The 18,588-nt window shown below is 42.5% G+C and overlaps 1 protein-coding gene across 1 annotated transcript; it reads right to left on the bottom strand.

Moving 5' to 3' along the window:
- Window positions 1–243: 243 nt before the first annotated feature.
- On the bottom strand, window positions 244–2,346 carry LOC129837627 (CDGSH iron-sulfur domain-containing protein 3, mitochondrial-like). The gene is made up of 3 exons (XM_055903941.1): window positions 1,995–2,346; window positions 1,569–1,685; window positions 244–1,334 (listed from the first exon to the last, which is right to left on the bottom strand). The coding sequence occupies exons 1-3, from the start codon at window positions 2,082–2,084 to the stop codon at window positions 1,149–1,151; spliced, it is 393 nt and encodes a 130-aa protein (XP_055759916.1). The 5' UTR covers window positions 2,085–2,346; the 3' UTR covers window positions 244–1,148.
- Between the last annotated feature and the right edge of the window lie 16,242 nt (window positions 2,347–18,588).

Raw genomic sequence — 18,588 nt, 5'->3', positions numbered from 1 at the left:
TGTTAAATTGCTATCAACAACAATTCATGAGTAGCAGAGCTTTAAAGCATGCATTATCATTATGCTGCTATTTAGGAATTTTTAACTTAACTTGATTTTAAGTTGGGATCCATGGCAACTATGTGGATTTTCATGACTTCCATGCAGAGGATGCTTTAGGTTGAACCGTTGCATTTCTTCATAAGTGATGTATAAAACAGGTTATAGCATGGCAAAATGTGACCGTAATTAAGAGAACGTAAATTTATTTGATCATTTTAATTTCAACACAGACAGAATACACCGTGGAGGGAATAATACTGTTTTTAGATCTATAAAAATACATCTTAAACAGTTAATCTTACAGCAAGCCTATGATTTAGTGTTCTATTGCAATACTTGATTTTGAGACACAGTCCATCACAATACTTGTGCGTATCATTAGCGGAGCATTAACATTTTAAATATGTTTCATCACAATTTCAAACATTTACAGAAGCACCAGTGCATACCACACACAGGGCAATTCCACGGTAACAGAACCATTTTTAACTTTAAAATGTATGCCAAACACAAACCAATGATTGCAAAGAATGAGAAACTGATTATGTTACCTAACTTTGCATCTGCACTCTTCAAGTAAATGTGTTTTGTGGAAATTGTTAAAACTAGTTCTTGTGCATAAAGTTGAATGGTTTGATTAACTTTAATCATTGGTTTTTACATTTTAAAGTGAAATATCTGAATCTCAGCATCATTGTGGAATTGCCCCATAAGTATCAGATTGCTTATCATAGGATGAATCCTTAATTGAGTTGTTCACAGAGCTCTTATGTCATGCAAATCTTGAATGGATGACAATGGGAGATTTGTTCAAAGCTAGTTCTAAGCCCAGAGTTTACCATTATATTCTAATGAGGTTCCTAAGGCTGCGTTTAGACAGGTAGCCCAATTCTGATATTTTTTCCACTAATCACAGATCTTTTCACATCAGATCTAAGCATGTCACAGTATGTCAGATATGTATATAAGTAATCTGTTTGCCATTGATCACCCAAGTGCAGAGCTACTTTCTGAACCAGTGAGTCTGGTCCTACATCTCCAGGACCAGAACTCAGAGGACCCACACCTCAGTGAATTGGACAAAAACATATTCAGTGCCTAGCCATTCAGGAGTCTGTGTTCTCTGGGAGCAGGGCAGACTGGATGAATTCCTGCTTGTGAGTGCCATCGCAGTATGGTGGGTTAGCGGTGTACTTGCAGCCACACAGCCAAGTTTTGGAGTCCTTCTCAGGGATGAAGCGCAGAGGCATCAGGCCCTGGGCTTTAGTCTTGTGGGTTCCATCACAGAAAGGCTAAGACAGAAAGATGGGAGAAACAAGCCAGCGATTGAGGACCTCAAATTCTAAATTAGTTACTGCTGCTAGATTCTGTGGTCTTTACTGAATAATCTGCTGCGCTGTTATGCTAAAGAAAATCTGATCCAATTCCACATTGGGATCATGACAGAGTTCAATGAACATGTTTCATTAAAAGCAGAGTGATGGGCGCATGGTGACCAATGTAAAGCATGATTGTAGTGCCCTCACCTGTTTCTTGCTGTGTCCACAAGTGCACCACGAGTAACGCTTTCCCCCTACAAGCTCCACCTTGAAAGGCTTTTTGGAAGCGATGACAGGCTCACTGGATAGACTGGAGAGCTGGACCTGTAACGATACGTTTCAGATTTAGGGTAGCAAAACTGATTTCCTTTATGCAAATTCAGTGAATGCATCCTACAAATGCCTGTGTGTGGTCAGCAAACAAGAACATGGGAAATTATATTACGGCAGATAACAATAAATCACTTCCTCCCAATGCTATAGAGTAGAACTAAATCCTCACCTCACAACATTGTAACCCACCATTTGACTTGCAGGCTACCGTTGCAACTTGTTTACATGCAAAAGAGAGGTTGTGTTTTGTAGTTGTTGACCATGTGAAACTTCTTCCTTGAGACTTAATCGTTTGCTTACCTTTGGGGTGGTAATAATCGGCCATGTCCAAGGTTGTATCAAGGTTGCAGAAACTAATTTGCGCACTCTGTCTGACATGATCGTGTTCATATTTAGTTGTGGGTGCGTGCTATTAAGTAGCCTGCGGCTGCTACTCTGTGGTCTGTATATTGTTATTTACAACCAAATAAAGCCTTCAAATTCAACTTATTCATATTAGTGACAGACAATTTGCAACAAAATGAAAATGGCATCAACAACAAACAACCAACGTTAGCTGAACTTGAGATAAGGACGAGCGGAGACTTTGTGTAGCTAACAGCTGGTCATGTAGAGATGGCTTCCGGAAATCAGTCACGTGAGCCGCTGCATGCGCTTCTCTCCAACCAAGATGCGCAGCATTGAGGGGATTCGATTATCTGGCCCGGTTTACCCCGTTGGAAAGAGTTTCACCGGGTGAAAAGTGAATTAGTTTGGAACTTGGCTGCTTCCCGAGTTTGCAACCTGAACTCCGGGGTATATGTAACATAGTAAACGTAATCCGGGATACTCAATTAGTATACATGACATTTCGATTGGTATGTATTAATTTGCAGATATCCATAATCCATTTTGTATGATACGTTACGGATTACAATTGGTATAATATGTTACGAATTTAATTCGTACAACATGTTACAAATTTGCAAAACGTTTGATATGTTACGAATTCCAATTTGTAGTAGCTAATATTAGCTAGGTGGCAACCGAGAGCTTGGCGGTTAGAGAGGTGAGCCAGTGCCTCGGAGGGTTGCGAGTTTGAATCTCAGGTCCGACTGGAAAAAAATCTGTGAGCTGGCAACTGTTTGTTGATAATTCGTTTTACTTGAGACAGGAGACCAAGTGGAGACATAGGACGAGGTGGATAATTTTATAATAAGGCAGGTTTATTCAAGTGTAAAAATATTATGCAAAGCGTGCAGCACGGCTCCTTCTATCGGATCCGTATGGGGTCGTCAGGAAAAGAGAGAGTTTCCACAGTCGTACAGTTTTATATATAGACAACAAGCAAAGTAGGTTGATCTGCAAGTCTGGCCTTCCGATTGGTCGGTCTGGGTCTTGGGTAGTCCTGTACAGGCCTGGTGTCCACGTTCCATTGGTTCCTGAGGTAGTTCTTTGTCTGGAGCTCCAACCCTGAGTTGTGTGTGTCTGAGTGATTGTCATGGGGGAGGGGAGTTGTGGGAGTCGTGCATGTGTCCAATGAGTCCCGCATATGTCCAATATAAAAGGGAGTGTGTATATTGTGTCAACCATAGCTAATGTTGAGAAGTTGTTAAATCAAGTTACCAATATCTAATACAATTCCTTACAAATCCCCCTCTTCACGTCTCACAAGAGACGTGACATAAAGTATATAAAAAGACAAAACTAAAGGATAAAATTTGTCAGAAGACAAATTTTTGATTCCCTCTCTTCACGTCTCACAAGAGACGTGACATAAAAGTATATAAAAAGACAAAGCTAAGGGATAAAATGTCAGAAGACAAATTTTTGATTCCCTCTCTTCACGTCTCACAAGAGACGTGACATAAAAGTATATAAAAAGACAAAGCTAAGGGATAAAATTTGTCAGAAGACAAATTTTTGATTCCCTCTCTTCACGTCTCACAAGAGACGTGACATAAAAGTATATAAAAAGACAAAGCTAAGGGATAAAATTTGTCAGAAGACAAATTTTTGATTCCCTCTCTTCACGTCTCACAAGAGACGTGACATAAAAGTATATAAAAAGACAAAGCTAAGGGATAAAATTTGTCAGAAGACAAATTTTTGATTCCCTCTCTTCACGTCTCACAAGAGACGTGACATAAAAGTATATAAAAAGACAAAGCTAAGGGATAAAATTTGTCAGAAGACAAATTTTTGATTCCCTCTCTTCACGTCTCACAAGAGACGTGACATAAAAGTATCTTAGTCCTCAAATAGATAGACAGGTCCAGCTTCCCCATCCTCAAGCAATGGGAACATTTGGGCCCTTTCCTGATTAGGGTCTATGGCTGCAGTTATAACACGGCTAGCAAGCGTGCGCGCACATGGAATGCAACAGCATCCACAAAGTACAAGAATGGCCGCAAAAACAGAAATTGATACTAGGACGGAGGAAGCCAGCGTCTTATATTTCCCAAAAGCATCCATCCATGAGTCCCACATAGTAGTGTCCACTCCAGAATGCTGTTTCATCTTACCATTAAGGGTACTAAGTCCCTCCAATGCTACAGTCAGACTCCCATCCGTAGCTGTGTTATTGGGAATAAAAGTACAACACTGTTCACCAAACATTTGCACAGACCCCCCCCCGTTCAGCCAATAACATATCAACCGCGATTCTATTTTGAAATGCCATCAGGGACGTAGCTGCCAATTGTCCATGGACCGCCTCGAAGCCTTGTTGAGTCCAATTGCCCAGTTTCTGGACATTAAAATGAATGTAGTTAATTCTGTCCACATTTTTATTAACTGTACACCACCAACAAAATGATGATTCAAACCCAGCTGTCACTTGGTCCGCCAGTTTATATTCATCTGGCACCCCCTAGGGACACCAATAGCATCAATGTAAGTTGAGTCGTAAATGAGCAAGGACCAAAAAGGAGACCACTCCAATAACTACCCCTGGAGTGGCCAACCACACATTAGTAAACCAAAAAACGAGAATATGTTAAACCCTCCGGTCCATCCCTCTATACAACCTGTACCAGGTGGGCTCGTCGCCACCCGGGAACTTCAAACCTTCACAACAGGGAGGACAAACATCACTTTTTATTCATTCAACAACATCATCTACAGCAAACCAAGGGTCCTCCTCTGTCAGCCCACTCTCCTGCGGAAGCTCGTTTTCGTATCAGCCTCTCCAACTGGAGCATCAACCAGAGGCCCCTTACACATCTGTAACAAACTTCTTCAAACAAGGTATGATACAGGCAACACAGAAATGAAAAACCACAACTAGTGTCAGAAATCCAGTAATCGTCCTTGCAGTGTACTTACCAAAACAACCACCCAGCCAGGGGAACAGTCCACTCTCCTTCACACCTGCAAGACCCTTCATCTCCACTGATAACCTTGCCAACCCACTCAGAGCTTTTGAAATGCTCCCATCCGGACTAGTATTGTTAGGAACAAACGTGCAACACTGTTACACCTCCCTTGTTGGCCAGACTTATGTCCAGTGTTAGTCTATTGTGTCTACTGGTTTGTGAGGCAGCATCCAATTGTTCAGCCATTCCTGTAAGTCCTGTGTGGGTGTGTTTATAATTGATCCAGACCTTTTGTTTAAACATCAACAATAGCTGGGCCAAGGATGGGCATCAGATGCCACAGGCCATCATTCCTGGTTAATGTCTGGAATTCGTGGGGGACCCCTATTGGGACCCCCAACAGGTTGGTGTGCATGTTATCTGTACCCTCGGACCAAGGAGCGTCACGTTTCTGCCGTCTCCTGGGTTGGTCCCAAGCCTCTGTGTCCTGTGTAGCTTCCCAGAAGTTGATTAGCTATCATAATAGGCCACGGTGGTATCAGACTGGCCAAAACACATGAGCAACGACAACTTCCTTTCAAAAATGGGGTCAACCGCCTGGCAGGTCCACACATCCACCATACATCAGCAACACCTCTAGTTAATAGTGGTATTAGTGGTGCAGGTAGTAGCAGGGAGCCTTCCATAGTCTATACCTCTACCTGTACCAGTGTTACAGCTGTTATGTCCCCCATATGCCTTAACTCCCCACGGTCCTTCTGGGGAGGGACTTCTGGGAACACAAGACTCAGAGTTTTGCACAGGATTAAATTTGGATGCACATCCAACCTTCCCCAGTACTTAGGACAAATGGGTGAGCAGCCAGAATAGGTCTGGCATGTCCACATACGACACAGTCCTTTCTATTAAGTGTTTTGTAGGCCAAACACATATTCTCCCTTTCCTCATAAACAGCTTCAGTCCCCAAATGTTCACTATCTTAGATGTCTTTTATATTTATTATCTGTACCAGATTGGAGAGCTTAGGTGATGGCGTGGGACTTGGTCTTGAAGTGGTGGAGGAGGCCGGCTGAACCCTGGTCCGTTGGAACTGGTGGTGGTTCTGGCAGCACTGCGATGGTAACCTCCCCATCATATCCTTATCAGACAGCTCAGGACTACAGGCAGTCCTGTAAAACCCCACCCTCTCCCAGAGAACACATCATCAGCCAGAGATCAAACAACACTTTCACTTCTATGAACGAACACAGTGAGGAAAGGTCGGGGTCAGGGAATTCTTCATTAAGGAGTTGACCCCTGAGCTTTATTAGCAACAGTTCTTCTCCTTAACTCTGTGATCATTCGGCAGTGTCAGTGTGTCTCACCCTCCAAGTGCGATATGCCCCCAGGTCGAGTGATTCACCTTCTCCCTTAATTCACCTGCAATGTATAAACTCTTGGACATACAGGTCTGGTTAGCAAACAGTTCCTCATTTGTTCTTTCTGATTATATATTTAACTTCTATGCCTAATTTTTTAGCTATAAATGTTTAATTTTAAATAAGTTTATTATCCAATAGGCCCCATCCTTTCCTAGTCCACAATGTACCCTCCTTCGTTTGATACCTGGCTCTGGCCAGGTATCAACCTTACCTACTCTAAATAATAACTTAGTACATCATATTCTAGGAACGTCCCTTTTATTCCCCGCATATCCAATTCTCCCTTGGGCGTACATTCATATCTATTCTTTTCTAATTCTCTGTCAAGTGACTTATCTACTTTGAAATGTATCTGTGCTGCTTAAATATGTTAACCCCTTTCTCTCCTATCTTATTTCACAGCCTACCTTGCTCATTTCCTGGTCCACCCTCCCCACTCTGCTCTCAAACCTTCAAGGTCTGAACAGTGCGGGGTAGACCCATCTGTCTGCCTTTTTGTAATAATAGTCAATAACAACTGTGTGTTCCTTTACAACATTAACTAAGTGTCTCACTGTTTTGACTTTATCTGCATGGATTTAAAAATAACTACAGGTCTTATAGTGTCAACCTTTAAAGTCCTAACATAACCTTAATTAACCTATCTCTATCTTCTAATGGCCAATACAAATGCTTACCTTATGGTCAAGAGTTATAAACTCTATTATAATCAATTTACCTCAAAACTAGTATCCCAAATGACACAATCTCATTATTCTCACCACATTTCCCCGCGAGTGATCAAGTCGCCGGAAAATGCAATGGAAACAGAAAACAGGTCAAAATGTTACACCTACATTCGTGTTCCATATCTAAACATACCAAAAGAACCCTTTATCTTCTCAAAGTCCCTTGCCTAAATAAAACTCAGAAAGTAAAACTCCTATTCCCATATGAGTGTATTCTTTTAAGATATCTTATCTCTGGGTACACGGAAACCCTTAACCTTAATGTTTACTCCAAAAAACAAAACTATGTCACCAGCATTCAACCAGTCGGCTGGGAGACCATTTGGGTGCTGCAATACTGCCATCTTCTGTCCATTCTCTGCATAGCTCTCCACCCACTCTCATTCAACCTTCTCAATTTGAGCCATATTAGTTTCTTATTTTAACTATTGTTTTCTAAATTTTTGATTTTTTTTTTTTTTAATTTTTTAATCTATTATTACCTAGTTAGACTAGAGTGTCCGTGACATACATCCATGGGGATCCGGTTATAGTTATTCTATTAACCATGTGAAAGTGCCCAGGGACACCCCAAATGTCAAATAAGGGGCCAGATATCCCTATCCTTGCCCAGGGAGGGAGAAATATCCCTCTAACTGGGCGAGGTTCCTTTATCAGGGGAGGCGGAGTTTGATACCGCATCACCTGATTCAGGAATGTCTTCATTTGGAATCGAATTTAAGCTGTTTAAATCAGCTCTGACTTCTGTCCGTGTTCTAGAAGGGATTGGGGCTGGAGTGCAATGTGTGAGGTGGTGCCAAGGTGCGCCTGATTTACCTTTGACCTGGACTGAGTGTGAAGTAACCTCCCTCACTTCGTACTGTCCAGTCCACCTGGGTTCTAGCCACTTTCTCTTGTGGACATTAACCCCACCCAGTCACCAATTTTTACCTTCCGTGTGCCAGATCTCCCTTCTGCTTCCCCGTTGGACCTTGTGAATCTGTGTGGAGAGAGCTGCAGAAAGTTCCGTCAATTATCAAACATTACAATTTGTTGTACATCAAGGGCGGGCATATGACCTCCCTTCCTTGGTGAACCCAGCATGACTCCTCCAGCCATTGTCTCATGAGGAGAGAGATGGGTGCCTGCACCTGGAGAGGCTATCATGGCCAGCAACGCCAGGGGCAGGACTTTAACCCAAATCAACTTCAAACCTGCACATACATTTGATTGGCGCGTTCCACGAGACTTATGAGATTGTGGCCTGTACACTAACCCCATCATTAAACCACATCCATTAATCAGTTGACATTTACACATCCGACCCTATTGGTACATGGAGCGTTTGTCATTAAACAACACACATGAGTTCGGTTTGCAGCCACTTAATGACCTATTTTGCATCCTCCCCTGCTGTTGGTATTGCCTCAACCCATTTAGAGAACCTGTCTACCATAACTAACAGGTACCTTTTTCCATTTGTCACATTGTCTTTCCCCATATCTGTGTGTGTTGGTGAGTGGTTCGTTCCCCAGGTCAGGTCTCCGTTTCAGTTCCTGTGCAGCTCTTTCTGCACAGGAGTGGGGTATACCTTCAGCATTGAGTGCGTCTGCCATGTTTTTGTCAGTGTTGACAAATGTGATGTGTGATTGTGTGCATTTATTCTGGATTTTCGTTTTCCTTTCAGCGCTGAACGTGAATTCTTTGCTCATCAGATATGCTGCAACCCCATGGTGGGTGTGGATTTCCAATGGATGGCACATTATCATGTGGGCTGTTTTTCCAATAGCTTTTGCCACTGCAGCCACATACCTGGAGCATGTGGTTTGTCCTGCTTCAATGTGGTCCAGTTTGGAGGAGTGATACCTCAACACTCTTCTCTCCCCCTCTAGGTTCTGGAAAAGGATGGATGATGTAAATCCTTCTTTTTCAGAAACATCCAGATGGAACTTGTTTTTTTTAGTCAGGTGCTGTTAGGGCTACTGCCACTTAGAGATCTGTTTTCAAGAGTGCACAAGCCTTTGATGCTTCAGTAGTCCAGGTCAATGATGAGTGTAGGTTAGTGGTGAGCAGCTTCAGGGCCATGGGGCATATTCGTCAGCCATGCCCTGAAAAGGGGGAGGTGATTGCTGATTCGGGTCTGGATTGGGGTGATTGTATGCGGGTTGAAGGGCCGCACGTGGTTGATACATCATTGGCCTGACTCCCCCTTGGTCTAGGGGCGTATCCTCGTCCCCTTTTGGCCAGAAACTGGCTTTGGGCCGGGGTTATTGGGTGCGGACACTGTCGCACCATATGCCCAGCTTGTTTACAATTATAACAGCTTCCATAAGATCCAGAGTACCTCTGGGGCTGTCCCCATGTGGGTGAATAGTTTGATTGTGGTAGTGGGTAGTAGGGTTGTAGTGGTGGTTCCGACGAAGGGTATGACTGAAGCGGGTAGGCATACGGCAGTTGGAATGGCTGCTCCTGGGGTGGGTGTATAGGTGGTCCCTGCTGGGTGAAGATGGGTAGTTGTTGTTGCTGTATCATTCGGGAAACAGTTTTTTTAATGATTTGTGAGATTTCTTGTTGGTCTTCAGCCACCATCTGTTTCTTGGGTTTCTCTCCTTTCTGGGCCTCTTTCAATTGTAGTTTCAAAAGTTGTACCTGTAGGGACTGGATTTGTGTTTCAGCCCCTCCCTTACCCTTATTGTATTGGGTAATGTGGTGATGCACATGGGAGTTGAACTGAGCCTGGGGAATTGCCATTAACCCCACAGTGCCCCTGAGATGGGTTGGGGCCGATGGGGCTGCTGTGGTGGTAGGTGGGCCATCATTATTATTGGGCCCGCCCTCTTTGGTGTCAGTTGGTGCTCCAGTGACCACTCCCATCGTATCAGGTTTCCGGTAAGGGAGAGCTTTCCTAATTTCCTCAATTGCCCATAAACCTATTCTCATCTCAGCCTGTGCCTTTTCCCTTTGCTTTGTCCCTTTTTTTTTAAATAAGTGACTCTTATTCTTATCAACTTCACATTCTATCCCTTGCTTCACTGCTTCCTCCAATTCTTTCTCCATAATGAGGAGTTGCCCTTTTGATGGGGCGACTCCACTAAGAAAACCTGTTTGAGTCCATCTTAGCCTCACTTCCTCCCAAATCTTTTTAACGGGTTTGTAGTGTAATTTCCCGCCTGCTCTGTCTTTCATTCTCTGATCTAAATATTCGTTGAATTTGTGTTTGGGGACGATAGTCGTGGTCATTTTGTCGTTAAGCTATGTCTGGGTCTATTATTATCTTTGTATACTTTAGCCCGTTACTGATCGAAACCAGCGATGTATTTTTCTTCCCCTCTCTTCCCCCAGTCTCGTGTCCGACTCGCGTGGACAAAGGATTTTATTGCCGTGTATTTGATGAATTATTTTCGTTTTCCAACAATATTTCAGCTATCTCTTTTTGAAACAATATACGAATGTATTCATGCGCTCCTGTTATAATTGGAATGACAGTTTTGGGTATTTATAATAAAAAATATTATTGCTTTTTGCTAAATTAATTAATTAAATACTTTGGCAAAATATTTCAGAAGTTTCCTTTGGGGACAATATACTAATGAATTCAGGCGCTCCTGATATAATTGGAATGGCAATTATAAGACCTTTAACTCGAGAGATATTATTTCTTTTAACTTTCCCGGTTAATTTAAACTTTTTCCGATTAATTAAATACTTTGCCAAAACATTTCAGACTAGTAATTCACGCGCTTCTATAATAATTTTCAAATGAATTCTATCCCTTAAGGATTTACCAACAGTATATGAGGGGAAAACCAGGTCAACTCATCAACCGTAAATGGCTGCTTCACCGTGGCACACAGATTCTGACTCGGCGGTCACCACTAACGGAGCCTGAACTTAGCTTATAGCTAATTAGTAGCAATAGATCTCGTGGAACGCTCAATCATACACATTAATTTGGAGAGTTTCAGGTTTAATACCCTTGCTCCTATTTCAAGCTTAGATTTATCACTGGTGCTCCTAGTTGAAAAATGTTTCAACTAGTCCCAGATTACTAATGCGACTTGAACAGCATTAATTTGGAGAGTTTCAGGTTTAATACCCTTGCTCCTATTTCAAGCTTAGATTTATCACTGGTGCTCCTAGTTGAAAAATGTTTCAACTAGTCCCAGATTACTAATGCGACTTGAATCCCAATACGCCAAGCTTAGATTTCTCACTGATGCTCCTAGAGGGATGCCATTTCCACTAGTCCCAGATTACTAATACGACTTGAACAGATACATTTGAGTTTCAAGTTTAATACCATTACTCCTATTTCAAGCTTAGGTTTATCACTGATGCTCCTAGTTGAAAAATGTTTCAACTAGTCCCAGATTACTAATACGACTTGAACAGATCACATTACATTTCAAATACATTTGAGTTTCAAGTTTAATACCATTACTCCTATTTCAAGCTTAGGTTTATCACTGATGCTCCTAGTTGAAAAATGTTTCAACTAGTCCCAGATTACTAATGCGACTTGATTTTATACTTCGCAAATATCTTTACACATTGCCTTAGATTCTAAACAATTCCACATAAATTTAGCAACAATTCACTCACCTCAGTACTTCTGATCATTGAATTTAGATATTGGCTATAATACAATATGCAGATTTTGATTAAACTGGCTCTGCTTACCTTAATATTTTCGAGCTCTTTGATCAGTTTCCTGGGTGAGTTGAATCGCCGACGTCTCCCTCGAGCGGGTCACCTCTCCTTCTTGAATCTTTCTCCCTCTCGTCTCCTGTCCGATGAATTTTCTATTGGGCCTAATTCAAATATGTTTTGACCATCCTCTGCTTACCATGTTTGTTGATAATTCGTTTTACTTGAGACAGGAGACCAAGTGGAGACATAGGACGAGGTGGATAATTTTATAATAAGGCAGGTTTATTCAAGTGTAAAAATATTATGCAAAGCGTGCAGCACGGCTCCTTCTATCGGATCCGTATGGGGTCGTCAGGAAAAGAGAGAGTTTCCACAGTCGTACAGTTTTATATATAGACAACAAGCAAAGTAGGTTGATCTGCAAGTCTGGCCTTCCGATTGGTCGGTCTGGGTCTTGGGTAGTCCTGTACAGGCCTGGTGTCCACGTTCCATTGGTTCCTGAGGTAGTTCTTTGTCTGGAGCTCCAACCCTGAGTTGTGTGTGTCTGAGTGATTGTCATGGGGGAGGGGAGTTGTGGGAGTCGTGCATGTGTCCAATGAGTCCCGCATATGTCCAATATAAAAGGGAGTGTGTATATTGTGTCAACCATAGCTAATGTTGAGAAGTTGTTAAATCAAGTTACCAATATCTAATACAATTCCTTACACAACCATTGGTTGCTGGCATCTATTTGCCTGCTGTTGTGCCCCTGAGAAAGGCACTTAACCCTCACAACAACAGCTCCCCGAGTGTTCAGTGTGGCTACCACCCACACCTCTCCAAAACCTGTGTGTTTTTCGGGAGGGGTAGGGTTAAAAGCAGAAGTCAAATTTTGGTTATATTTTTTTACACATCATCATATATCAGCTATATGAACTTGCCCGACGCCAGCATGTTAGACAAATATGAATACAACATATTTTTTGATTTGTCGCAGTAGGCCTATTTCACTATCATTGCATCATGTCTTGCCTCCAGTTTGAGCTCAGGCTCCTTGATGATTTCCTTTGAACATGAACATGAGCTTTGTTCTATGTAGGCCAAAAGTCACTGTCTTCTTTTAATATCTACATTGCCTGACTGTTTCTCAAAATAATGCATGGTTTAAGGAATAAAAAATAAGAATGACATAATGTGTATTGAAATAGTAGGCTATTATTTATTACCTTATGGACAGTGACAAAACATAAATGCCTTTATCCATTTATCATAAATAAAATGTTTGTCAACAAGTGATTTATGAACAATGAATATAGGCAGTACAGTATAAGGAAGTTAGCTGCTTCATGCCATTTATTTTATTTTATTCATTTTAAACACTTTTTCACTGAGCTGACTAGATGCTAGAAGATGACCTTGAAATGTGTGCCATCACAGTAAGGTACATTTTTGGTTAGCTTACAGGCACACAGCATAAGGGTGCTGTCCTTCTCGGGAGTGAAGTGTCGTGGAAAGATGCTGGGTGCTTGAGTCCTGTGAGCACTGTCACAGAAGGGCTGACAGAGAAAGGGCGAGAGAGAGAGAGAGAGATAGCGAGACTGTCAGAGCTATTGTTTCACTGATTTCATTTGTAAATTATAGCACAGATTACAATCTGAAACATTCTCATGTAGAAGACCTAAAAATAGCATATAGGCATAAATCCCCTCTGCTGGAATAGGAAAGGGGTAATACTGCGTACATTTTGGCTCATCAGTCCTAACCCTTCTTTATTATTATTTTTTACATTCTATGCTTTGAACTAGAACGCTGCTACACGACCCGAGCCCGACAGGCCCCGACATTATACATTGGGTTAGTCGGGCCTGTTTTTTCATCAATAACTAGGGTACAGGCTAGAGTCCTGCACAGGCAGGAATTTTAAGCCAAAGTGCTCTACTTTGAACATTCAATGCCTAACACTCACCTGTTTCTTGCTGTGTCCACATGCACACCAGACGTAGCATTTGCCTCCAGTCACTTTCACCCTGAAAGGCATCTTGGCAGAAGCAACTGGCTTTATTGATCTGAGTGGAGCATTGCATCTGAGGAAGTAGTAGTTTAGTCACACAATAATAGAGCATTGCTTAGTCTTGTCATATGACAGAAGTGTTGATCCTGGCACTGAGAACTCATGGTGCAGTGGTTCCCAAACTGTAGCAGCCCCCCCCATTATTATAATTATTTTTTAAATGTCATCTTGAAAGTTGTAATAGTAGAATGCGCAAGGTGACATTTCGAAATTGAATAGTGCATCATCAGTATTCCTCTTGTCATGTCAGTCATTGCATACCTTAGAGAGCTATTTATAACAAAAATGTCCAGGTCAACTATGTCAGCTAACGTTTTTGAGCTAGGTTTTGTAGTCCAAAGATTTTGTAGTAATGGTCAAGTCACTCAATATTAGATGAATACACATTAGAAATGGCAAAATGTTTAGAATTACAAGAAAATTTGCTTTAAAACGGCAAAATAATTATCTGCACCCAATGACAAAATGTGTAGCATTGCAGAAAAAAAGCTGCAAATATGCAAAATGATCTCTCCTTGAAAAATAGGAATTTGAACAGTTTGTGTCATGAACAGTGCTTGTGATAGAAATAGGTGTGTGTGTGTGGGGGGGGGGGGGGGGGGGGGGGGGGCATGTTCCCCAATGCTGGAAGGGGGGACTGAGTTAAACAGTTTGGGAACCCCTGCCATGGTGGACAATCTTTCTTGTTCCAACCCAGCACCACGAGAACGTACTAAAATAATGTAACTTGGAATTTAATAGCCTCTTCAGTGGACCTGCCAAATGACTGTTGAACTTTGCTTTAGCTCAACTATTTCATTAAGGATTGAGATGTAATGGCACAATGCTGCTTCACTAATTTTAAAGCTACAATTTATTTATATAGCCCTTCTTACATCAGCTGATATATCAAAATGCTGTACAGAAACCCAGCCTAAAACCCCAAAAAGCAAGCAATGCAGGTGTAGAAGCACAGTGGCTAGGAAAAAGGAGGAAACAGGCTATGAGGGGTGGCCAGTCCTCTTCTGGTTATGCCGGGTGGAGATTATAACAGAACATGGCTAAGATGTTCAAATGTTCATAAATGACCAGCATGGTCAAATAATAATAATCACAGTAGTTGTCGAGGGTGCAACAGATCAGCACCTCAGGAGTAAATGTCAGTTGGCTTTTCATAGCCGATCATTGAGAGTATCTCTACCACTCCTGCTGTCTCTAGAGAGTTGAAAACAGCAGGTCTGGGACAGGTAGCACGTGAACAGGTCAGGGTTCCATAGCCGCAGGCAGAACAGTTGAAACTGGAGCAGCAGCACGGCCAGGTGGACTGGGGACAGTAAGGAGTCATCATGCCAGGTAGTCCTGAGGCATGGTTTTAGGGCTCAGGTCCTCCGAGAGAGAGAAGGAAAAAGAGAATTAGAGAGAGCATACTTAAATTCACACAGGACACTGGATAAGACAGGAGAAATACTCCAGATATAACAGACTGACCCTAGCCCCCCGACACATAAACTACTGCAGCATAAATACTGGAGGTTGAGACAGGAGGGGTCAGGATACACTGTGGCCCCATCCGATGATACCCCCGGACAGGGCCAAACAGGAAGGATATAACCCCACCCACTTTGCCAAAGCACAGCCCCCACAACACTAGAGGGATATCTTCAACCACCAACTTACCATCCTGAGACAAGGCCGAGTATAGCCCACAAAGATCTCAGCCACGGCACAACCCAGTCAGGAAGACCACGTCAGTGACTCAACCCACTCAAGTGACGCACCCCTCCTTTTCACTACCATATGAATGGCATTTCTGTGCCATGGGTGAATAAGGTGTGTTCTCTAATGACTATGCAGGTTTTCTTTGAACAGTTGCCCTTCCTTAAACCACTATGAACAACATACATGTTGTTATTTCATATAGTGCCTTATAATTAGTCTTTAAACGCTAGAATCTAGATTTATATATATTTTTTATTCAAATGCACATGTCAACATGTGCATTTGATACTTTAATACTCATATTGTCTATTTCAAGTATTTTAGTGAGGCTTTACAGAGAGGCTGGAATCCAGATCGCCACAGAAAGCTGACAAAAGGTGTTATTCTATAACTCCTGCACTTGCAGTCAAATCTCACAAGCGACCTACTTACAAAAATGGATTTGCCTTGAGTTTATACATATGCTTGAACTGGTAACAGCTGCAAATAGCCGAGGTTGCCTCAAAATTGCCATGGTCCCATTACGCATTGTTCCCATGATCACGTTTATTCTTCCTGAAGCGGCACGCGAGCGTCTTTGTAGACGTCCTGGTTTTTAGTAAGGCTGCCTCCTAAGAAAAGTCAGACAAAACAATCTACAGTAGCTTTCACTTCACCCTTTTCACAAAAAAATTAATTAAAAAGACAAGTTAGACTGCCCACAACAAGTATCAACTTCCAAATGGGCTTATATCACCAATGACAATGATTGTTGCGATATTTTGTAACACAGACAGGTAAGCTATTGGCCTATAAATGTAAAAAGACACCCCAGGGCGAGGTCCACTTCCATACAAATCAAAGTCAAATCAAATTTTATTAGTCACATACACATGGTTAGCAGATGTTATTGCGAGTGTAGCGAAATGCTTGTGCTTCTAGTTCCAACAATGCAGCAATATCTAACATGTAATCTAACAATTCCACAACAGCAACCTAATACATACACATCTAAGTAAGGAATTGAGTAAGAATATATACATATAACACCGATCCCGAAGAAGTTAAAGTGACTAGTGATGCATTTATTAAAGTGTCCAATGATTTCAAGTCTCTATGTAGGCAGCAACCTCTCTATGTTAGTGATGGCTGTTTAACAGTGTGATAGCCTTGAGATAGAAGCTCTTTTTCAGTCTCTCGGTCCCACCTTTGATGCACCTGTACTGACCTCACCTTCTGGATGGTAGCGGGGTTAACAGGCAGTGGCTCGGGTGGTTGTTGTCCTTGATTATCTTTTTGGCCTTCCTGTGACATCGGGTGCTGTAAGTGTCTTGGAGGGCAGGTAGTTTGCCCCCGGCGATGCGTTGTGCAGACCGCACCACCCTCTGGAGAGCCTTGCTGTTGTGGGCGGTGCAGTTGCCGTACCAGGCGGTGATACAGCCCGACAGGATGCTCTCAATTGTGCATCTGTAAAATTTTGTGAGGGTTTTTGGTGACAAGCCAAATTTCTTCAGCCATCACCAATCATAGAGGAAGATAGAGGCCTCTAGTGGCCAAAAGGCTGTTTTAGCATGGGCTGTGCCATTGAGGGTTTAAAATCAAATCAAACTTTATTTGTCACATGCCCTGAATACATGGCCTGAAGTATAGACCTTACCGTGAAATGCTTACTTAAAAGCCCGTAACCAACAGTACAGTTCAAGAATAGTTAATGAAATATTTACCAAATAAGCTAAAGTAAAAAATTATAAAAAGTAACATAATACAATAACAATAACAAGGCTATATCCAGGGGGTACCAGTACCGAGTCAGTGTGAGGGGGTACAGGTGATTTTAGGTAATTTGTACATGTAGGTAGGGGTGAAGTGACTATGCATAGATATTAAACAGTGAGTAGCAGTGTACAAAACAAATGTGGGGGGGGGGGGGGGGGGGGGCATTTGATTAATTGCAGTCTTATGGCTTGGGGGTAGAAGTCTAGGAGACTTTTGGGCCTACACTTGGTGCTCCGGTACCTCTTGCCGTGCGAAATCAGAGAATTTTCTGACACCGCCTATTGTACAGGTCCTGGATCGCAGGAAGCTTGGCCCCAGTGATGTACTGGGCCGTATACACTACCCTCTGTAGCATCTTATGGTCAGATGCCGAGCAGTTGCCATACCAGGCGGTGATGCAACCGGTCAGGATGCTCTCGATGGTGCTGTCACGTTTTAAGGTAAGACCCAGATGCAGACTGTGTCGAAGTAACAATGTTTATTACAACAACAGGGGAAAAGGTACAGGATAGCAGTCAGGCTCAGGGTCAGGTCAGGCAGAGGTCGGTAATCCAGATTAGTGAGGCAAAGGTAGAGGAGGGTAGACAGGCTCAGGGTCAGGACAGGTAGAAGTGTCAAAGCCGGGAAAAACTAGAAAACAGGAACTAAGACAGGAGCAAGGGGAAAAACGCTGGTAGGTTCTACGAACAAAACGAACTGGCAACAGACAAACAGAGAACACAGGTATAAATACACAGGGGATGATGGTGAAGATGGGCAACACCTGGAGGGGGGTGGAGACAAGCACAAAGACAGGTGAAACAGATCAGGGCGTGACAGGTGCAGATGTCAACTTTTTGAGGATCTGGGGACCCATGCCAAATCTTTTCAGTCTCCTGAGGGGAAAAGGTTTTGTCATGCCCTCTTCAAAACTGTCTTGGTGTGTTTGGACCATGATAATTCGTTGGTGATGTGGACACCAAGGAACTTGAAATTCTCGACCCGCTCCACTACAGCCCCGTCGATGTTAATGGGGGCCTGTTTGGCCCGCCTTTTCCTGTAGTCAACAATCAGCTCCTTTGTCTTGCTCACATTGAGGGAGAGGTTGTTTTCCTGTCTCTTTGTCTCTTTCCACCATACTTCCAGCATTTTAAAGTAGTCAAATTAGTCAACTGGGTGGGGATTCCTATGGGTTGTAGCCAGATGGCGCTGCCCATGCTGTCACAGACGCTACAATGGTACAGATATAAAGAGGAGTCCTCTATCCAAGGGTGAAAGTAGAATTAATTATATGTGCAAACATGTTTATGGGCCTAATCATAGAATTACATATAGATT

This window comes from Salvelinus fontinalis, chromosome 3, assembly GCF_029448725.1.
Source record: "Salvelinus fontinalis isolate EN_2023a chromosome 3, ASM2944872v1, whole genome shotgun sequence".
Lineage (NCBI taxonomy): Eukaryota > Metazoa > Chordata > Actinopteri > Salmoniformes > Salmonidae > Salvelinus > Salvelinus fontinalis.
The sequence above is the reverse complement of the archived record's forward strand: the minus strand, read 5'-3'. Positions and strand labels throughout refer to the sequence as shown.